This window comes from Gymnoscopelus microlampas (assembly GCF_963454915.1).
Source record: "Gymnoscopelus microlampas genome assembly, chromosome: 17".
Taxonomy (NCBI): Eukaryota; Metazoa; Chordata; class Actinopteri; order Myctophiformes; family Myctophidae; genus Gymnoscopelus; species Gymnoscopelus microlampas.
Window position 1 is genome coordinate 49905508 of NC_139954.1, and position 24399 is coordinate 49929906.

General features: G+C 40.0%; 2 protein-coding genes across 2 annotated transcripts; one reads left to right on the forward strand and one right to left on the reverse strand.

Annotated features, from left to right (window-relative positions):
* Positions 1–302: 302 nt before the first annotated feature.
* Positions 303–20716, reverse strand: rmp64 (ribonuclease MRP subunit p64). Its single transcript, XM_084084617.1, has 10 exons — positions 20490–20716; positions 17509–17663; positions 16986–17074; positions 16107–16235; positions 10227–10304; positions 8906–9197; positions 7158–7473; positions 6296–6357; positions 2974–3197; positions 303–2240 (listed from the first exon to the last, which is right to left on the reverse strand). Exons 1-10 carry the CDS (start codon positions 20587–20589, stop codon positions 1841–1843), a joined length of 1845 nt encoding a protein of 614 aa, XP_083940743.1. The 5' UTR covers positions 20590–20716; the 3' UTR covers positions 303–1840.
* Positions 20717–20922: 206 nt separating this feature from the next.
* tex30 (testis expressed 30) lies at positions 20923–24025 on the forward strand (the record flags this gene model as incomplete). Its single annotated transcript, XM_084084306.1, has 5 exons — positions 20923–20944; positions 22015–22251; positions 22737–22788; positions 23369–23583; positions 23774–24025. Exons 1-5 carry the CDS (start codon positions 20924–20926, stop codon positions 24023–24025), a joined length of 777 nt encoding a protein of 258 aa, XP_083940432.1. The 5' UTR covers position 20923.
* Positions 24026–24399: the final 374 nt, after the last annotated feature.

Below are 24399 nucleotides of genomic sequence, written 5' to 3' on the forward strand. Positions count from 1 at the left end.
GATCTAGAAACTCCCGTGGATCAGACAGGATATGACGTCAGAATACTCACCATTCAAATACCTCAATACGATTTACAAACTTCCTCCTGCTCTAAATAAATCACCCTCATAAATAATGTTTATGGTTATTTCTGTGTTTATGATTATGTTATGAAGACAACCAGATACTGACTTATTTAACTCATTACATTCTGATTGTCTGTGGTATAAGTGGATGTCCACTAGGTGTGGTTTAAGTGGATGTCCACTAGGTGGCGCCAGGTGACCGAGTGAAGCTTCTGAACGACAAAAAAAATGGTGGAAAAAGTACTCACATTTTGTATTTCACAAGTTTTCAAATGTATAACATGTCTGAAAATATTTAGAAAAAAAATGAAAATTGTATATAGGGCTTAAGTAACTAGTAACAACATTTTTCAAATATTGTAGTGGAGTAAAAGTACAATATTTGCCTCTGAGGTGTAGTGGAGTAGAAGTAAAAGTATTGAAAATTGGAAATACTCCGTACAAAATATCTCAAAATCGTACTTAAGTACAGTACTTCAGTAAATGCACTTAGTTACTTTACACCACAGCTGAACGATGCATTTCAGTGGCCTTTCCATCTTCACCTGGCTGAAATATCTATCAGTATTTACATGCATTTCCTTTGTGCTTTTAAAGTAGCAAAAGTAATCGAATAGGTTTGTTTTTTTATATATTTGTTTTTACAATTCAATGTCTTGCCACTCTGCTACACCAGTCTCAAAGTGTGGTCCAGGGACCCTCATGGGTCCTTCAGGGGGTTCCAATTGGACCCTTCCGGGCGTGAAACTCTGAGAGTGTACACATTTTTACTCTCTCAGAGTTATCCTTGAAATGAAAATGTTTGAGAACCACTGTGTTACACTAAATGGAACAGAGCCTTCATTAGAACCACTGTGTTACACTAAATGGAACAGAGCCTTCATTAGAACCACTGTGTTACACTAAATGGAACAGAGCCTTCATTAGAACCACTGTGTTACACTAAATGGAACAGAGCCTTCATTAGAACCACTGTGTTACACTAAATGGAACAGAGCCTTCATTAGAACCACTGTGTTACACTAAATGGAACAGAGCCTTCATTAGAACCACTGTTACACTAAATGGAACAGAGCCTTCATTAGAACCACTGTGTTACACTAAATGGAACAGAGCCTTCATTAGAACCACTGTGTTACACTAAATGGAACAGAGCCTTCATTATAACCACTGTGTTACACTAAATGGAACAGAGCCTTCATTAGAACCACTGTGTTACACTAAATGGAACAGAGCCTTCATTAGAACCACTGTGCTACACTAAATGGAACAGAGCCTTCATTTGTATCATTGGTAACACCTGTGAGGGAAGTAGAGGCCCAATTTATTTCCAATGTGGCTGCTGTGCATAGAGCTTATTGTGTTCGTATAGAGTACAGAAGTCATGACGTCACTCGTTCATCCTCTGGGTCGTAAAGTCATTTCTCTATGGAGAATAACATTGGGTCATCTTACAATCGTCTCGTATAAGAATTTTGTTCCAAAAATAAACAAACTGTCTCTGTGATATTGTCAGGTTCTCTATAGTTTATGATAGTCAGTCACTTATATTTGATACAGTTTGTTTATTTTTGGAACACAGTTCTTATTTGACGTGATATTAAACAGGTCTATGGGAATTCAGAATGGGAGTGGAAAACCGCAAACCAGGTATGATGTGTAAATTACGTCAGACTTCGGTGCTCTATAGACACTCGACCAAAACAGCTTCCTTCGCAACTTCTTGAAGTACATTTGTTGTCTTGAACTTTCATTTTATTGTAAATAAAAAATGTCAGAAGCCGACCGAGCCAAATATATCATCTATTTCATCTATTTCATCATGGCTGCTGTCAGACAGAGAGGCCAGAGCTGTGCTTTTAGATGAAGTTGCATGTTCACCGCTCTCAGTCAGAGGAACGTTCTGGTCTGCTTGTTGAGCAGGCTTTGTAGACACCGGCGAGTCGGTCCTCTGTCCTCCTGGGCTTTCATACGGATTGCTTTCAGCGCGGGGGAGGAGGACGACTCTTCTGGCCGTCCTGTGGTTGAATCTTTCCCGGAGACACTGGAAACGTGTTCTAGGATAGGCTCTCCTCCGGAGCGCAGAGACAGACAGGAAGCTGGTGGGGACGGGTCCCGTGGGAGAGGAGGCCCAGCAGGCTTCCTGTTTGAAGATCCTCAACTTCCTGTGGACCCTGAGCTCACAGAATGACAGAGATAGATTAAGACCAGAGGCCCATTCTACAAATGCCTTCTAAGGGCACGGTCACACCGCACTTTTATTTGACCTCTGGGGTGGAATCTGCCAATACAAAGTATTGGCAGGTACAATACTTTGTATGTACAAGCTTGTATATCTGCAATATTTTAATAACCAACGCAAAAGTCTCAAATGACACAGATGCTTTCCTGGTTTTAATGGCTTAATAAGTGAAGACACTGAAATATAGTTAGATATGGTTGCTGTGTGGCAGAAACATCTCATCTCCATATTTAAACTTTTTTTTAGTTGTAAATGAATGCACTTCTTCTTCATACTACAGTGTCACACAAAGATAGCCGATCTACAAGTGGATCTGCTATCTTTATTTGAATCATGAAAAGTATCTTTTTGACAATATGGAGGTTTCACCTCTACAGCAACGATATAGAGTTTTATACCAAAATGTTCCTTACCTGAAACCTTATTATTATTATTATTATTATCATTATTACCTGAAACCTTATTATTATTATTATTATTATTATTATCATTATTATTACCTGAAACCTTATTATTATTATTATTATTATCATTATTATTACCTGAAACCTTATTATTATTATTATTATTATTATTATTATCATTATTATTACCTGAAACCTTATTATTATTATTATTATTATTATTATTACCTGAAACCTTATTATTATTATTATTATTATTACCTGAAACCTGCTGCTTCCAGACGTTTCATCTTAAGACACCTCAGGAGGACGAAGGACAGAAGACGTGTTTCCTGTCTGAAGCTGTGAGATTTACACCATGGGATCATGAGCTCCAGGCGGGTTGCCAGGTCTGTGAAGGTGGCGACTGTGTTCACTTGTTGGTGGAACATTCCTTTATGGTTAACATCAGCTTCCTGTGTGGAGGATTCTTCTTCTGTAGATTCCTGCAGCAGATATGAGAACCATAAGACCGTACCACATAGAACCATACGACCATACCACATAGAACCATAAGACCATACCACATAGAACCATAAGACCGTACCACATAGAACCATAAGACCATACCACATAGAACCATAAGACCGTACCACATAGAACCATAAGACCATACCACATAGAACCATAAGACCATACCACATAGAACCATAAGACCATACCACATAGAACCATAAGACCGTACCACATAGAACCATAAGACCGTACCACATAGAACCATAAGACCATACCACATAGAACCATAAGACCATACCACATAGAAGAACCATAAGACCGTACCACATAGAACCATAAGACCGTACCACATAGAACCCTAAGACCGTACCACATAGAACCCTAAGACCATACCACATAGAACCATAAGACCATACCACATAGAACCATAAGACCATACCACATAGAACCATAAGACCATACCACATAGAACCATACGACCATACCACATAGAACCATAAGACCATACCACATAGAACCATAAGACCATACCACATAGAACCATAAGACCATACCACATAGAACCATAAGACCATACCACATAGAACCATAAGACCATACCACATAGAACCATAAGACCATACCACATAGAACCATAAGACCGTACCACATAGAACCATAAGACCGTACCACATAGAACCATAAGACCGTACCACATAGAACCATAAGACCGTACCACATAGAACCATAAGACCATACCACATAGAACCATAAGACCATACCACATAGAACCATAAGACCATACCACATAGAACCATAAGACCATACCACATAGAACCATAAGACCGTACCACATAGAACCATAAGACCGTACCACATAGAACCATAAGACCATACCACATAGAACCATAAGACCATACCACATAGAACCATAAGACCGTACCACATAGAACCATAAGACCATACCACATAGAACCATAAGACCATACCACATAGAACCATAAGACCATACCACATAGAACCATAAGACCATACCACATAGAACCATAAGACCGTACCACATAGAACCATAAGACCGTACCACATAGAACCATAAGACCGTACCACATAGAACCATAAGACCATACCACATAGAACCATAAGACCGTACCACATAGAACCATAAGACCATACCACATAGAACCATAAGACCGTACCACATAGAACCATAAGACCGTACCACATAGAACCATAAGAGCGTACCACATAGAACCATAAGAGCGTACCACATAGAACCATAAGACCGTACCACATAGAACCATAAGACCGTACCACATAGAACCCTAAGACCATACCACATAGAACCATAAGACCATACCACATAGAACCATAAGACCATACCACATAGAACCATAAGACCATACCACATAGAACCATAAGACCGTACCACATAGAACCATAAGACCGTACCACATAGAACCATAAGACCGTACCACATAGAACCATAAGACCGTACCACATAGAACCATAAGACCGTACCACATAGAACCATAAGACCGTACCACATAGAACCATAAGACCGTACCACATAGAACCATAAGACCGTACCACATAGAACCATAAGACCGTACCACATAGAACCATAAGACCGTACCACATAGAACCATAAGACCGTACCACATAGAACCATAAGACCGTACCACATAGAACCCTAAGACCGTACCACATAGAACCCTAAGACCGTACCACATAGAACCCTAAGACCGTACCACATAGAACCATAAGACCGTACCACATAGAACCATAAGACCATACCACATAGAACCATAAGACCGTACCACATAGAACCATATGACCGTACCACATAGAACCATAAGACCGTACCACATAGAACCATAAGACCGTACCACATAGAACCATAAGACCGTACCACATAGAACCATAAGACCATACCACATAGAACCATAAGACCATACCACATAGAACCATAAGACCATACCACATAGAACCATAAGACCATACCACATAGAACCATAAGACCATACCACATAGAACCATAAGACCATACCACATAGAACCATAAGACCATACCACATAGAACCATAAGACCGTACCACATAGAACCATAACCATACCACATAGAACCATAAGACCATACCACATAGAACCATAAGACCGTACCACATAGAACCATAAGACCGTACCACATAGAACCATAAGACCATACCACATAGAACCATAAGACCATACCACATAGAACCATAAGACCGTACCACATAGAACCATAAGACCGTACCACATAGAACCATAAGACCGTACCACATAGAACCATAAGACCGTACCACATAGAACCATAAGACCGTACCACATAGAACCATAAGACCATACCACATAGAACCATAAGACCATACCACATAGAACCATAAGACCATACCACATAGAACCATAAGACCGTACCACATAGAACCATAAGACCGTACCACATAGAACCATAAGACCGTACCACATAGAACCATAAGACCATACCACATAGAACCATAAGACCATACCACATAGAACCATAAGACCATACCACATAGAACCATAAGAGCGTACCACATAGAACCATACAGTACAGATAGTACAGTAGTAAATATGAGCATAAGATGATGATGTAATAATTTATGCTAAATAGTTGATTTAGAGGAAAGAGAATCTGTGTAATTTTTAGATTTCTTTGGGATATTCAAAAATAGCAGATCTACAACAAGCTTGTAGATCTGATATTTTTGAAAGAATCGTGTGCAAGACTTTTGAATATATACATTTTTTAAAGCAAACATTTTAACTTAAATCTTTGCTTCTGGAACATTCTACAAATGTCTTCTAAATCCTAACAGTTTTTTTGAAAAACGTATGTTTCTATATCAGTGTATTTGGCCGCGGACCCCCATCTCAAGATATTTTGTAATAGGGACCCCCCAGAAGCAAAGATTTGAGTAAAAAATGTTCCCTTTAAAAATATATATTCTAATATCTGCACAAATTAATAAAAAAAAATAGCCAAATAAATCTTAATGGATTAATAACCAATTAACAAAAATAGGAGAGGCATATATTTATATATTATATATTTATTGGGCTCACATACCTCTGTAAAGTCCTTGAAGACCTTGAGTAAAGCTTCTCCATCAATGATATCAAAGATTCCAACTGTGAAAGAGTCAGTGTATCATTACTTTAGTTTATTTAATGTTTAGTTTATTTAATGTTTAGTATATTTAATGTTTAGTATATTTAATACATAAACAGCTTCCACTTTATCACTGGACTCTGATCAATGTTCTACTTATTCTATAGTATTATTATCATGTCCTACGCCCTATACAGTCTAGATGGTTCTGCATATAAAAGGGGAGAGGGATGTAGAATGTGTGTTACAGTAATATACATATATATATAATGTACAGACAGTATGGCTGCATTAGATATATAAAGGGGAGAGGGATGTAGAATGTGTGTTACAGTAATATACATATATATATAATGTACAGACAGTATGGCTGCATTAGATAAAGTAACACATTGTGTGTAGAATTATTATTTGTTTTCCCTGTCTGAGCATGATTTGTGAGCCAGGAGGAACAGTGCAATAGCTTAGCCTGGGACCCAGTCTTCCCTAAATTGATATGTATACAGTATGATATGTATGCAGTATGGACCCCCATCTGAAAATGTTTTGTGCCAGGGACCCCCAGAAGAGAAGATTTGTTACAAATATTAAAAATGGTAAAAACATTGATATTTTTCTCTTTATGCTGCCAGCATACTGTATGAATAATCAACATATATGTGGATAAAGTGGTTTTGAATGATTGTGAATGCTACATTAACTACTTTAGCTGGGGACCCTCTGGAACCCCCTCAAGGACCCCTGGGGGTCCCCGGACCCCAAATTGAGAACCAACGCCATAAAGAATTTAGAATGAGTGGAAGAATAATATACTACACACCTCTTTTCACTGGGACACCTAGGTCAGGTTCTTCTAAGCGCCTCTTATTCATCTTGTCTTCCTTCTCCTTCATCTTGTCTTCCTTCTCCTTCGCCTTCCTCAGCATCTCTTTATGTTTCTTAATCTCCATCCTCGCCCGTATCAGCTGCTTCTGCGCCTCCCTCCGCGCGGTCACAAAGTCCTCCTTTTTCACGCACCTCCTCAGCCGCGTCATCTTCTTGGTAATCCCGTTCTTCAGCGTCAGGTAATCCCTCTGTTTCTTCTGGATCAGGACCTCCAGCTCTTTGACTCTGACGGACGTGTAGATTTTGGGAACCTGAGAAAATCATCATCAGCCATTTTAGATTTCTTTGGGCAAGAGAACATTGTAAGTCAAATCTTCACAAATATTAAAATGACACAAATGTGTTCCCAGTCTTAATGGTTTAAGTTAGATGAATAGGTATTCTTACATGTACTCTATCAGTCTGTTTAAGTTAGATGAATAGGTATTCTTACATGTACTCTATCAGTCTGTTTAAGTTAGATGTATAAGGTATTCTTACATGTACTCTATCAGTGTGTTTAAGTTAGATGAATAGGTATTATATAGGTAATAATATGTACTCTATCAGTGTGTTTAAGTTAGATGAATAGGTATTCTTACATGTACTCTATCAGTCTGTTTAAGTTAGATGAATAGGTATTCTTACATGTACTCTATCAGTGTGTTTAAGTTAGATAAGGTATTCTTACATGTACTCTATCAGTGTGTTTAAGTTAGATGAATAGGTATTCTTACATGTACTCTATCAGTGTGTTTAAGTTAGATGAATAGGTATTATATAGGTAATAATATGTACTCTATCAGTGTGTTTAAGTTAGATGAATAGGTAATATATAGGTAATAATATGTACTCTATCAGTATGTTTAAGTTAGATGAATAGGTATTATATAGGTAATAATATGTACTCTATCAGTGTGTTTAAGTTAGATGAATAGGTAATATATAGGTAACTAGAGTTTCGGGGGGCTACGCCCCCCTCAACCCCAGCCGCGCACGGGGCCCAGCGTGGCCGTGTGTATATTGGGGGACCCAAATCGCCGGAGTAAAACTGTGGAAAAGTTTTTTTGAAAAAGGAAAAAATTTGAAGAAATAATATTTGTTATGTTTCAGGGGGTCCACAGGGGGTCCGCGGACCCCCTGATGGTCCACTGACCCCCTGTGGAGTGTTGGGACGCGTGGGGACACCCCTGGAACATTGCGGACCATTTCGGTGTTTTTTTTTTTTTCATGAAGGTGGTTGCTTGTTTCTGGCGCTGGCTGTGCAAACCTGGCAACCCAGTGCATGCTGCCGGTGTCGTTACACCAGAAATGGTTCCTGGAGAAAATGGTGACCAAAAAAAAAGTTTGGAAAAAAAGGAAAAAACCCCCGCAGCGGCTGGCTGCTGTTGTGGTGATGAGGTCGTGCGCACGGTAAATGGTACGAAGCTGCCTCCCCTTCCGTTTTGTCCGACATTTGGTGAGTAGAATTAATTATGTTGCGCGGTGGAAAAGGTGTAGTGAGCAGTGAGATGTCCCCTATGCGAGGCGTAAATTCAGCGCGGCCGGCGTGGCGAGTCAGTTGGCGACATGTGGTCTGGCGGTGCGTTGTTTATTCGATAACAGAGCTGTGGGGTGTCGCCACCGAGGGTGCGGAAGTCGGACGCCATTTATATAGTTAGATAATATGTACTCTATCAGTCTTAACATGAAGGAAGGACTCACCACAGACTTGTAGCGTTTGGGAGTCTTCTTTGGGCTGGATCTGTGGCTCACATGTGGATGTAGGGCTTCCAGATCTTTCTGCACGGCAGAGACAGACAGTGATGGTTCTGGCTCTGCCATCAAGGAGGTTTGGTCAGTTTGGTCAGAAGGTCCCAGGAACTGAACCATGTCTTCTGGAAGGGAGTAGTCCGTGAGGTAGGGCATGGGCCGAGCCTGGGACACCTCTCTGAGGAGATGCAGGATCTGCATGTAGAGGGGGGCCAGGTTGGCCAGGATGCCCCGGAAAAACACCCTGATTTTTTTTGGGGGGGGGGGCAAGTTTGCAGCATGACACCAGCGCACAAGTAAGTATAAATCAGGCCAAAGTACACACTGCCATGTTTAGCTTATTGACTACTAAGTACAGCTCATTTTATACATGTTTAGCTTATTGACTACTAAGTACAGCTCATTTTATACTTTACACCTTCTTTCCATACATGTTAGTTTACTATGCAGATACACCTTGGTCACTCCTTCTAACATGTTTGTCACTTAGATGTGACAGAGGCGAGGTTCCTTGTCTCTCAGCACTTATGGGACTATTTGCCTTGTGGTTTGCCTACTAGAGTTCAATGAAATGCATTAATTATAAATAATAATAACTGTTACCATTTTCCCAAGCATATTGTAGTATGTTTTTTTCAAGGAAGCATTGGATTCCATAAGTTTCAGTACAATTGCAGCGACTTTAAACTTGATTGAAATATATGTGGGTAATAATTGAGCATTTAGAAATGTATTATTCCAACATACTAAATAAATATCACTGCCATTGTTTTACTCAAACTATTATTTGTCACGTCATGTTATTATTGTGCTTTAAATCATTTTAAAAGCAGATTGTTTTTCGAAAAGTCTAGCAGAGAAAAGATTGGTTGTACGAACAAACATGTCTTTGACTTCTTAAAATGGGCAATGAACGTTTCCCTTAAGTTCAGTAACATTTGAATGAATATGGAGAATATGCAGGCATGTGAGAAATCTGAAAGAAGCCACCAATGGAAAAATAATTATCATATGTACGTACGATTTGTCCAAAACTGTGAATAGACAATTACATGTATTGACGCCAGTATGGTCCTTACATAGATGTAATAGGTATTCTTACATGTACTCTATCAGTATGTTTAAGATGTACTCTATCAGTATGTTTAAGTTAGATAAGGTATTGTTGCATGTACTCTATTAGATGTATAAGGTATTGTTGCATGTACTCTATTAGATGTAATAGGTATTCTTACATGTACTCTATCAGTGTTAAGGTACAGAGAGGACTCACCACAGACGGCTGAGCATGCTGGTTATCACAACGTTCAAGATAATGAATTCCTCCCACTTCAGAGTCTGCTTGGAGAGTCTGCAGGTCATGCAGGTCATGCAGGTTAAGGGAAAAACACATAAAGTGGCACATATTCTATAAGTACAAATCATATTCCCTAACCTAACCCCTTCAATCCGGGAAAGCATCTCTGTCATTTTACATTTCTTTGGTCAAGCTCATAGCGCGGCACTGAATGCCACACTATGAGCTTGTAGATCTGCTATTTTTGAAAATCTAGACAAATCTAGACAATGCATGCAAATCTTTGAATATATCTATATTTTAAGCGAACATCTACAAGCTCACAACGCCTCTAGGTGTAGAGGTATAGGTGTAGAGGGAGAAAAGAGCAGACCAAGTAAAAAAGAAAAGTTGTGTTGATATGATTTATAATGACCACTAGATGGCATCATTACTACCATCTATGCTTTGTACCATGCCATCATACCATGCTATATATAGGCCACGCCTACAAACATTTACAGATACTAGTATATACAAGAGACATGATGAATGCTGTGTGCTGCCAACTGCCAGTCTTAAATAAATGAACTTGAATGAATCTATGTTTCATCATTGATAGATAGAAACATTACATGGTACCAGGAGTGGGATACGAGTCGTCAAGATGGAAAGTGTAAAGCCGCCAGACGCTGTGAATTGGACTGGTAATGTTGACTACGAGTGGCGCACCTTCAAACAGCGTTTCATGCTGTACCTGATGGCTGTAGGACTGGATACAAAGGCGGATACACGGAGGATTGCACTGCTTCTGACCGTCGCGGGACAACAAGACGTGGAAGTATACAACACATTTGTGTTCGCCGACGCGGAAGACAAAGACAAGTTTGACGAGGTTGTCAAGAAGTTTGATGAACACTGTTCACCAAAGAAGAATGAAACCTTTGAACGGTATGTGTTTCGCTCGAGAATGCAACAGCCAGCTGAAAGTTTTGATGTGTTTCTAACGGACTTAAAGCTAAAAGCTAGAACGTGCAACTTTGGAGTTGTACAGGATTCTATGATCCGTGATCAGCTTGTGTTTGGCATACAAGATTCAAAACTGAGAGAGAGGTTGCTAAGAGAGACAGAGCTAACCCTTGTATCGGCTGTGAAAATAAGCCATGCCAGTGAAATAGCCATGCAGCATGCGAGAACATTCGCTGGAGACGCTAAAGATGGCGCAGCAATCGCCATGGTGTCACAGAAGACAAAGTTCAACAAATTTCCGAGGCAGTTCAATCAGCGAAATAAATCAGAGACTTTTAATTGCAAAAGATGTGGTGGGCGTCATGCACCAAAACAATGCCCAGCATATGGAAAAATGTGTCACAAATGTCAAGGACAGAATCACTTTTCCAAACAGTGCTTTTCCAAGGGGAAACCAGGCAGAGGAGAACGTGTACACACAGTGGAGGAGGAAAATGACCTGTGTGATTCCTTCTTTGTGGGCATGGTGACACAGGATGTGGACAACATGTCTGAAGAGACGAAAAAGACAAGTGTGAATCAAGTGGAGCAGGACAAGTGGACCGAGCCATTGCACATAAATGGAGCTGTTATTGCTTTCAAACTGGATACAGGAGCAAATGCTAACATGATAAATGAACTTCACATCAGGGACATGAAAGTGAAGCCACATATTCGTCCTAATCCAATTCCACTGAAGGCCTACAATGGACAACCCATCTCCACAAGAGGAATGTGCAGACTGAAGGTGAGAGTTAAAGGCAAAGAGCATCACCTCATGTTTGTAATAGTTCCAGATGGACATGACTCACTGTTGGGAGATGAAGCATGTGAACTATTGGGTCTAGTGAAGAGGATGTATAGCATCAAAACAAATGCACAGAATAACGTAGAGACAATAGTGGATCAGTATACAGATGTATTCCGAGCGTTTGGTGTCTTACCATACACCTACAAGATCCAACTAAAAGATGATGCACAGCCAGTCATTCATGCTCCCAGGCGGGTTCCAGCACCGCTCAGAGAAAAGCTGAAGCAAGAGCTCGACCGAATGACGTCACTGGGAGTTATAAAGAGAGTGGAGGAGCCCACAGAGTGGGTGAATTCAATGGTGTGTGTCAAGAAACCAAATGGAGATCTACGTGTGTGCATGGATCCAAAAGACCTCAATACAAACATTAAAAGAGAACATTATCAGATTCCAACAAGAGAAGAAATAACGAGTGAAATGGCCGGTGCAAAGTACTTCAGTAAATTGGATGCTTCACAGGGCTTTTGGCAGATCAAACTGCATGAGGACAGCACAAAGTACTGTACATTCAATACACCGTTTGGTCGCTACTCATTCCAGAGAATGCCTTTTGGAATATGCTCTGCACCTGAAGTGTTCCACAGAACAATGGAGCACATATTGGAAGGTGTAGAAGGAGCACGGGTGTACGTGGATGATGTAGTTGTGTGGGGATCCACACTGGAACAGCACAATGAGAGACTCATCAAAGTGTTGCAAAACATCAAAAGGCATGGACTAAAACTGAACAGAGCAAAATGTCACTTTGGTGTGGGAGAAATCACCTTTCTGGGAGACAAGCTTTCGAGTGCAGGTATCGAGCCTGACATCCGCAAGGTGAAAGCTATACTGGAGATGCCGAGGCCTGAAGATAAGCAAGGTGTGTTGAGAGTGCTGGGAATGATCAATTTCATTGGAAAATTCATACCAACTTTATCAACAAAAACAGTGCACCTCAGACAGCTGTTACAACACAAGTGTGACTTTAAGTGGACTGACAGTCATGAAGAGGAGTGGAAAACACTGAAAACCATTCTCACAACAGAACCAGTGCTGACGTTTTTCGACCCATCCAAAAGGATAAAGATTTCCACTGACTCGTCCAAAAATGGAATAGGAGCAGTGCTACTACAAGCTGATGGAGAAGATTGGAGACCTGTTGCCTACGCGTCAAGAACAATGACAATAACTGAATGTCGCTATGCACAAATCGAAAAAGAGTGTTTAGGATTAGTGTATGGATTTGAAAAGTTCCACAGTTATGTGTATGGCCTACCAAAGTTTGTGGCAGAGACAGACCACAAGCCATTAATATCCATCATAAAGAAAAACCTCAGTGAGATGTCACCACGCATTCAAAGACTAATGATGAAGCTGCAACGTTATGATTTCGAGCTGATATACACACCAGGTAAACACATAGTTGTGGCTGATGCACTGTCCAGGGCAACGACACTGAGTGACACACCAGTGAGCTCTACAGAGATTGATGTCCAAATACATGTGAACATGATTGCAAAAGCATTACCTTTGTCAGACAGAAAATCTAAGAAGATTGCAGCAGAAACTGAAAAGGACCCAGTACTACAGAGGGTCATGAAAAATCTGGAAGAGAACTGGCCAAAAGGTGAATGTCAACAATACTACAACATCAGAGCAGAGCTGAGTGTGATAAATGGGCTTTTACTCAGAAAGAACAGAATTGTCATTCCTCAGACACTGAGACAAGAAATGTTGAAAAGACTTCACGAGGGGCACCTCGGAATGGAAAAATGCAAAAGAAGAGCCAGAACAGCAGTTTATTGGCCAGGAATCAACACAGACATTGACAAGATGGTCTCGAGCAGTGAAACGTGTCTGAAACACCAGACAAAGCAGCAAAAAGCCCATGATAACCACAGAACTACCTAGTGTGCCTTGGCAGAAAGTGGGAACTGACTTGTTCCACTTGGATGGAAAGAATTATCTACTAGTCATAGATTATTTTTCAAATTATCCAGAGATCGCACTGCTTTCCAGCATGACAGCTACTTGTGTGATTACACATATGAAATCTATCTTCGCGAGACATGGAATTTGTCAGACTTTGCAAAGTGACAACGGGCCATGTTACAACTGTAAGGAGTTCCAGAACTTTGCAGAAGAATATGATTTCCAGCATGTAACCTCAAGTCCCCTGTATGCCCAGTCCAATGGTAAAGCAGAAAAAGGTGTGCACATAGTAAAAAAACTGCTCAAGAAAGCACGAGAGAGTGGATCTGATCCATATCTAGCTCTATTGAGTTACAGAGCATCACCACTAGAACATGGAATGTCTCCTGCTGAGCTTCTGATGGGACGCAGGCTACGAACCACGCTTCCTTACACTGCAAAACAGAAGAAGTATAACATTGTGAGACAGAAACAGAAGTGTCTACAAAACAGACAGAAAGCAAACTATGACAAAGTGTCAAAAAGTTTAGTGCCACTGTCACAACATGACACAGTGAGACTTGAAGATTCAAACAACTGGAACAAGAAAGCCACAGTTCTCGAGGAAGTGGGTCCGAGATCCTACACCGTCAGAACAGAAGATGGTCAAGTCCTGAGAAGGAATAGGCGGAGCTTGTTAAAAACAACAGAGACACTTAAAGAACAGTCAACTGATGATGAAGAAGTTTGCACAACAGCAGCACCATCGCCAGCTGAGGTGACAAGTGTGCCACTTCCAGCTGCACCTCTACCTTCATCACCTATACTAAGAAGGTCTACACGCCAGTCTAAACCACCGGATAGACTGGTCCTCTAAAAGAACAGCACATAGATGTATCCTTTTGCACTAAAAAAACTAAAAACTAAAAAAAAAAAACACTTATCACATTTGAGCACGCATTTAAAAAAAAGAAAAAAAATATGATGGACATCGTTGTGTTATGCATGTTTATTTAAAAAAAAAAAAAAGAAAAGATGGTATTGTAACAGTTTAAGCAGAGATGTGCAGATGTATTGTTGTGGCTTTTAGCATTTCAAGAAAGGGGGATGTGTTGATATGATTTATAATGACCACAAGATGGCATCATTACTACCATCTATGCTTTGTACCATGCCATCATACCATGCTATATATAGGCCACGCCTACAAACATTTACAGATACTAGTATATACAAGAGACATGATGAATGCTGTGTGCTGCCAACTGCCAGTCTTAAATAAATGAACTTGAATGAATCTATGTTTCATCATTGATAGATAGAAACATTACAAGTTTAATCTGAAACACAATTTTATACATTATATAAAAGGGGGTCCCTGGCCTGCTTCATCTCCCTCTCAGCTAGGGGGTCCTTGGCCTGAAAAACTTGAAGACCCCTGCTCAATGCATTTGATGTATTACTTTGTGTTTACCTTGCTTACTGCAAGTCGCTCTGGATTGAAGAGCATCTGATAAATGCCTCTGAGACTCAGACAGTCTACTCTAATGCCTCTGAGACTCAGACAGTCTACTCTAATGCCTCTGAGACTCAGACAGTCTACTCTAATGCCTCTGAGACTCAGACAGTCTACTCTAATGCCTCTGAGACTCAGACAGTCTACTCTAATGCCTCTGTGACTCAGACAGTCTACTCTAATGCCTCTGAGAGAGTCAAAGCTTTTGGACCATAATGCCACCGTTAAGGCTCTGCTACATATTTACATATTTACATATTTACATATTTAAAGGATACATAAAGGCTACATATTTACATATTTAAAGGATACATAAAGGCTACATATTTACATATTTAAAGGATACATGAAGGCTACATATTTACATATTTAAAGGATACATAAAGGCTACATATTTACATATTTAAAGGATACATAAAGGCTACATATGTACATATTTAAAGGATACATAAAGGCTACATATGTACATATTTAAAGGATACATAAAGGCTACATATTTACATATTTAAAGGATACATAAAGGCTACATATGTACATATTTAAAGGATACATAAAGGCTACATATGTACATATTTAAAGGATACATAAAGGCTACATATTTACATATTTAAAGGATACATAAAGGCTACATATTTAAATATTTAAAGGATACATGAAGGCTCTGCTACAGTGAGTCATGGTACAGCTCATGAGTCGGGCGGCTCCCAGCACTTTGAGACAGAGCCACTCCAGCCTGGGCTGACTGGGAACCTCACACTCTGAGCCCTTCATGCTCTGCTCTCTGAAATACAGACACATTTATATTCAACATTATGGACTAAACTCATTGACACAGAAACCACACTTTAACCATTATTTTATACTTTAGCTATTCAAAAATAGCAGATATACAAATACAAGCTCCTAGCGCTTAGATCTGCTATTTTTGAAAAATCGTGTGCAAATCTTTTGTTTGAACACACACACACACACACACACACACACACACACACACACACACACACACACACACACACACACACACACACACACACACACACACACACACACACACACACACACACACACACACACACACACACACACACACTTCTTTTTTAAGCGAACATTTGTAACTCAAATCTTTGCTTCTGGAAGGTCCCTGGAACAACATATTTTGAGATGGGGGTCCGCGGCCAAATAAGTAAAAACAATTTGTTCAAAAAAATACATATTCAAAGATCTGCACACATTTTCATTATTTTTCAAAAAATAGCAGATCTACAAGCTCACAGCGTGTTCCTAGTTTAAATCACATGCTGGCATGGTTTTTAAGTTAAAGTTCTAGCCTCCATCTTTTTGTTGGACTGTGACAGTCTGACAGACAGTATGGATTGGAGTTGCATCATAGCCTGAAAGGCTTTGTCTTGGGATAGAGCATCCAACTGATGCCTTTATGAAGTACATTTAACTAAGTAATAATACTTTATGAAGTACATTTAACTAAGTAATAATACTTATTCAACAGTAGATCCTCCTGTAAGTTCATTACCTTTGGAATTTAGTGGGACACAGATCCATCAGATCCTCCAGGGCAGCTTCCAGCTTCATTTCCTTCAACCTGTTGATGCATTGTTCAACCTGACACACACACACACACACACACACACACACACACACACACACACACACACACACACACACACACACACACACACACACACACACACACACACACACACACACACGTTAATGCAAAGACAGACAGGCAGACAATAGGGCAAGGGGAACAACAGAGCAACGTGACGGGGCAGATCTATGGGTTGGGGGGGCAGTAGTTCTATTTGAAAATAGACGATCTACAAGTTCACAACATATCGAGACTGCTAGTATCTTTTTTTAATCTTGGAAAAAAAATATAATTTTGGATTATTTTTAAAACATTTCAACAGCACACATCTTGTGTGGGGGTCCCCTGTAATGTAATGTAATCTTTAGTCGTATGACTGTAATGTAATGTAATGTAATGTAATGTAAAGTAAAGTAATCTTTAGTGGTATGAATGGAGGCTTTACCTGCTTCAGTGCTCTGAAGGTCCTGTTCCTTCCACTGCTGTAATGGAGAACGTAGAGCAGCTCGTAGAGAAGTCGTATGTCAGTCTGGAGGAGATGGCTCCTGAGCAGCAGGAGGACTTTGTCTTTGTCCAGCAGAAGCTGCTCAACATTTTCATCTGGAAAACAAAACAAGTTCTCAGTCAGTGAGTGAACAGCCTAACAAACCACCAGCCCACCAGGCCACCAGCACAATGCCAGTGACTCATCAGCCATTTCAACCAAGTGTATTTAGTGCTAGTGTATTTTCACTTTTACGTTATTGTGGGGTTTTCGGCCATGTTTCACTTTGTAGGCGAACCGGGAGCAGTACTGTCACCTGACGTGGGGGGGGGGGTTTCCAGGTTGAATGGAAAACATTCCACCACAGGCTGACTAAATAAGACATTTAAACGGGTAGTTTCGTCCCTGACCTAAAATATTTTTTGCCGGACCAAACCTTAAACATCTGTACGCTCTGGAATCTACCATTAGTTTTTGGATACGATGTAGACAAAAGGGTCAACAGAGGACCCTTTGTGGACGTTCAACCGATTCTGGGAGACCTCAGTGTAGGACCTGAGAGGTTCTTAATGAGGCTAACTAACTCTCCCTGTATCAGTGGTGTGTTCTACCGTCAGATGCTGTGTACGGCGTATACCTTGAGATTTTTTTCCGTCACCACCGTATACCTTCAAAAACTGTTCAAAACAGCCTATCTGATACGTTGACACGCATCTGATACGCTGCACCCAGGAGTGGCTGCTGGCTGGGCTGGGGGGCGCAGCAATACAAACAGCAAAAGTGTGGTCTGACCATCTGACTAGTCTAACTCTGAGGTGATGGCTTATCATGTGCGTGGCTATTGTTCTTGAGGTGATAATTAATGGCTACTGGCGAAGGAATTCACTCATTTCAACGACCTGCCATTCACTTCATTGAATAGGTCACTGAATTGAGTACTTCATTAGTATTCAAATTGCGCGTCATAGCACAGCAAAACACAGTTTTGTCAATACAGTTTGTGTCTTCAATGCCAAGTTAATTCTGTAATAGATACAGGAAGGCTCGCTGTTAACACTGCTATTATATCTGATAAGCCTAACCAGCATTTATTTATAACAATCCTTGCACTTCTATGGTAATATATATGTATTTTTTAAATGCATCCAAGGCTAAAAGCAGCTCCGAAGTGGTTGAGTTACAGGGTGATTATGATTAACATTAGAAACAGTAGAAAATCAGTACAAAGCATATTGTAAGTGTAGGCTACTCAGTGTTACTGTGAAACTGGGCCTGGCCGAGTTTGTTGCATTGAAAATGCATCTAAGCTTGGAAGTGGTTGAGCTCAGGTGATCAGACATCAGTAAGAAAAATCAGTACAAAGCATATATACGGAAAATTTTAACATAAAATATTTTTGTGGGCCACACGCGCGCGTGCAAATTTTTTACATTTAATTAATTATAGACGCGCGCATGCTGTGCGCGTGGGAGGCAGGGAATAATCATAGTATACCTTCAAGAAAAAACTAGAACACAACACTGCCCTGTATGTATCTGTATGTATCTGTATGTATCTGTATCTATGATCTGTATGTATGATCTGTATGTATCTGTATGTATCTGTATCTTTGATCTGTATCTTTGATCTGTATGTATCCTGTATGTATCTGTATGTATCTGTATGTATCTGTATCTTTGATCTGTATGTATCCTGTATGTATCTGTATGTATCTGTATGTATCTGTATCTTTGACCTGTATGTATCTGTATCTTTGATCTGTATGTATCCTGTATGTATCTGTATGTATCTGTATGTATCTGTATGTATCTGTATGTATCTGTATCTATGATCTGTATGTATCCTGTGAAAACATTCCATGTGGGTTTCTATGCAGACATACTGTAACTTGGGCTCAAACTAAAGCACTCAACACAACACATAAAGCAGCAGTGTGATTATATATCTACCTGTATCAGCACTGTGTGTGTGTGTGTGTGTGTGTGTGTGTGTGTGTGTGTGTGTGTGTGTATATATATATATATATATACACACATATATAGTAGCTGTAGAATACAACCCTCGTAGACGTATTTAGGATTCTGACGTTTTCAATCTAGGAGAGTTGTAGTGTTGACCCCCCATGGACACAGGGACTTTCATCTCGTAGCCTGTAGATCTCCAAACGTGTACAAATGCAAGAAATAAGGTGCTTACCCCCCTCACTCCAAATGTTAACTCTCGCTACGGGATAGTAGTTTAATGTAATAATCCATATCTTTCAATAAAGAAGTGTTTTAATGCCGTCTGTGGCCGAACGCCATTTTTTCACCCTCGTTTACTTCCTGTTTACATTGAGTGTAATTCCGGGTTTCACCAGATGCGCCCCGTCACTACCGCCCATTGGGAACTTCCGACAGAATCGGCCACAGACGATATTAAAACACTTCTTTATTGAAAAATATGATTATTACATTAGACTACTACCCCGTAGAAAGAGTTAACATTTGGGGCATGGGGGTAAGCACTTTTATTTTTTGCATTTGTACACGTTTGGAGATCTACGGGCTAGGAGATGAAAGTCCCTGTGTCCTTGGAGGATCAACCATACAACTCTAGTAGATTGAAAACGTCAGAATCATAAATACGTAAGGATAATTCCTTTTAACAGGTCGTTCATGAAAGCCCTTGCGGTCTTGTTTCCAATGAGAACTTGTGAGCAATTAGGGGTTAAGAGTCTTGCTCAGGGACAAATTTCATTTCATCGACACATATGCTGGTGTGGCCAAGTGGCCGAGAGTTGTATTCTACAGCTAAAGCAGTGTGATGATTATTATATATGTGTATTATATACAGTATATATATATATATATATATATATATATATATATATATATATATATATATATATATATATGTGTATTATATATAATATAAAACAGCAGTGAGATCATATATCATACCTGTATCAGCATTGATGTGTATTCTAACAGAACAAACAGCTCCAGGAGGCAGAATGAGGACTTTATTCCAGGGTTCTGCTTCTGACGTCTGAACCATCATATTACCTCTAATACATATAATATACTATATTACTATTACATATATATATTATATTACATATATTACTATTACAGGTCTAATTATATATACCTCTATATGGTCTGAACACAGTGACTAAACGCAGCCATGCTGCTTCTGAACCGGAACATCAGGAACTCACACAGCCTATCACAGTGGAGTATGTGTAAACGTCACGAACTCACACAGCCTATCACAGTGGAGTATGTGTAAACGTCACGAACTCACACAGCCTATCACAATGAAATAAATGCCGACGTCACGTATTCTCTTAAAGGTACAGTACAGTCACCAATGAGAAGAACAGAACAGAAAGATGGAGGACAACTTTCAGGAGGTAAAACTAAACAATATGAAAACATGTTCAAGTCACATTTATATATGTATATATATACATATGATTATCATCATGTGTTGTTGATGTCATATGTATGACATCATGTCATGTGACTATTAGCACATGTTACATGTATGCATTATGCATGTTTTCTTGTTGATGTTTTATCTAGTTCTGAACTCAGTCAAGTTGTAAATGTTCTCTATCTATAAATCACATTTATTTGACTTGATTAAACCACTGGTTCTCTCTGACACTGGGTCTGAGGACCTCCAGGCCCCCTGGGCCCCCCAGGGGTATGGGTCCTTGAGGAGGGGGTCCCCAGCAAAATGATCATTTTAACCTCTTAGATGATGGGTAACATTTAGTTTTAACCCAAAACTATCACTTACCCTACCTTTAATCTTATCTATATATCTATATGCTCACAACACTTATAAAAACGATTTTTTTTTAAATTGGAACTAAACTGAATATGTTATCTTTTATGGAGGTCACTGCCTGGCAGTCTGGCACTAAATATTTTCAGATGGGGGTCCGTGGCCAACTTCATATGAATTTGGGGGTCCTTGACATGAAAATGTTTGAGAACCACTGACATAAAAACATTGTTAGAGTGGTTGTTGTACTCATAGATATACAGTATATATATCTATGGTTGTATTAGGCATACAGGTGGTTGTTGTACTCATATATATATATATATATATATCTATGGTTGTACTCATAGATAGATATAAATCTATGGTTGTACAGTACTACTAGGCATACAGGTGGTTGTTGTACTCATATATATATATATATATATATATATATATATATCTATGGTTGTACTCATAGATAGATATAAATCTATGGTTGTACAGTACTACTAGGCATACAGGTGGTTGTTGTACTCATATATATATATATATATATATATATATATCTATGGTTGTACTCATAGATAGATATAAATCTATGGCTGTACAGTACTACTAGGCATACAGGTGGTTGTTGTACTCATATATCTATGGCTGTACAGTACTACTAGGCATACAGCATGTTTTCCTGTTTGATCGTCTCTCCAGGATAAAGTAAAGGTTCCTTTTGGCAGCAGACAGCTGGAGGCAGCACTGAGCGTCCCCACGGCCCCGCGGGACGTGCACGTGGCCGTGGTCCTCACGCACGGCGCCGGAGGAGACATGAACTTCAGACCTCTGGTGTCTCTGGCCCACGCTCTGGCCTGCAGCGGGTTCATCTGCCTGAGGTTCACCTGCAGGGGGCCCAACCTGGCTCACAGGGTGAAGGCCTTCCACGCTGCATGGGTCAGTGTAACTGTTCAATCCATGGGAAAGCATCTGTGCCTCATTTTACATTTCTTTAGCTATTCAAAAATAGCAGATCTACAAGCTCTGTGCAAGTGAACAATTTTAACTCCAATATTTTCTTCTGGGGGTCTCAACATCTTTTGAGATCTGGTCTGTGGCCAAATACATGTCATTGTGGGGGTCCTTGACATGAAAAAGTTGGAGCACCACTGATATAGCAACATACTGTTAGGATTTAGAAAACATTTTTCGATATGTATTTAGCCGCGGACCCCCATCTGAAAATATGTTGTTCCAGGGACCCCCCAGAAGCAAAGAGTTAAAAATATTTATATTCAAAGATTTGCACACATTTTCAAAAAATAGCAAAATAAATGTTAAAATGACACACAGATGCGTTCCGGTTTGAATGTGTAAAATAATAACATCTAGAGTGTTGACCTGTGATAACCTTTCCCCATTTATTCATTTTGACTTGCCAGGAATACCTGAAATCTCTAGATGAATTCACCATAAGGCACATTTTCCTCTGCGGTAAGTAAGCATTCATTAGATGTGTGGATGAGTCATGCAATAACAGCCACATCCATCCATCCATCCATCCACGTAGGTTCAGTTGGTTGTGAAGATGGATGAATATGACTGATGGTGTTGTAAGTAAACTGAATGTGTTTTATTTCTCCAAACCTCAATCAAGGTCATTTCATTTAAAAGGTAGACAACCCAAACCTGACCTGACTGTAAGTAGGCCTGTATCTAGTCAAGCCGATCTACAAGCTCACAATGCATCACGACGCATTGTGAGCTTGTACATTCTTTTTGCCTAATAAAAATTTCAATCAATCAGATCGGCTATTTTCAAATGGCCGAAATGTATACAGAGCTGAAGTGATTTATGTAGGTTTTGTAATAATAATACAAATCTATTAAGTAACTAGTAACTAAAGTTTTCAAATAATTGTAGTGGAGTAAAAGTACAATATTTACCTCTGAGATGTAGTGGAGTAGAAGTAAAATACATATTGGAAATTGGAAATACTCATGTAATGTACAAATACCTCAAAATTGTACTCCAAGTACAGTACTTGAGTAAATGTACTCAGTTACTTTACAGGCAGGTCTATGGGGTCTCGTGCGGCCGTGGCTCTGGCCAGACAGCTGAGCGAGCGGACAGAGGACTCTGTGCAGGGCGTGGTCTGTCTGTCCTTCCCCCTGCACCCCCCGGGACAGACACACCGCCATGGCCAGCGGAGCGAGGACCTCCGGGAGCTGCCTCTACAGATGCCTGTTCTGTTTGTGTCAGGAACCCAGGACAACATGTGTGACAGGGTACTTACTGATGGGACGCTGTAGGGGGCGCTGTATGGAGGAAGAGATATTACATCTACATTTTATTAATACATTCAGACCGGGAACACATCTATCATTTTTTTAAATTTCTTTAGCTATTCAAAAATAGCAGATCTACAAGCTCCCAGTCTTTGGTCTGATCTACCTGTTTCTCTGTGCTCTCCTATAGGTCCTGTTTGACGGCACGCTGAAGGACATGAAGGCTGGAGGAGAGGTGTGTTGGCTGGAAGGAGGAGGTCATGACCTCACAGTGAAGGAGGTGTGTTGGCTGGAAGGAGGAGGTCATGACCTCACAGTGAAGGAGGTGTGTTGGCTGGAAGGAGGAGGTCATGACCTCACAGTGAAGGGAAGGACAGAGGAATCAACCATGGAGGAAGTCAACTCACGAGTCATCACCTGGATTGTGAAGCATACGTCCTAGTTGTACATGAATGAATGAATGATGTTTATACAGTTATATATTGTGTCAAATAAATAGTTTTTTTAATAAAAGCTTCATATCATGTTCTCACAGAGACATTCTTCTCTTGTATCTTTGTGTTGGACAAACACAGTCAACACAACTTCACATTCTTATCGCTTCCTTTGCTAAACCATCTCAACATTCCATCAACATGACAGAAGAGTGAATGGTTTTAATATAGACTATATGTTCTACTGTGTGGAACTTCAAAGCTCCACACAGTAGAACAGGTTCATTTCAATAGTAACATTCTAATCCACTATAGTCTTCACTCCCGTACCCAGGCCTGCATGAAGGCAGTATGAGGTTAACAGGATTTTCCTCCTTCAGAA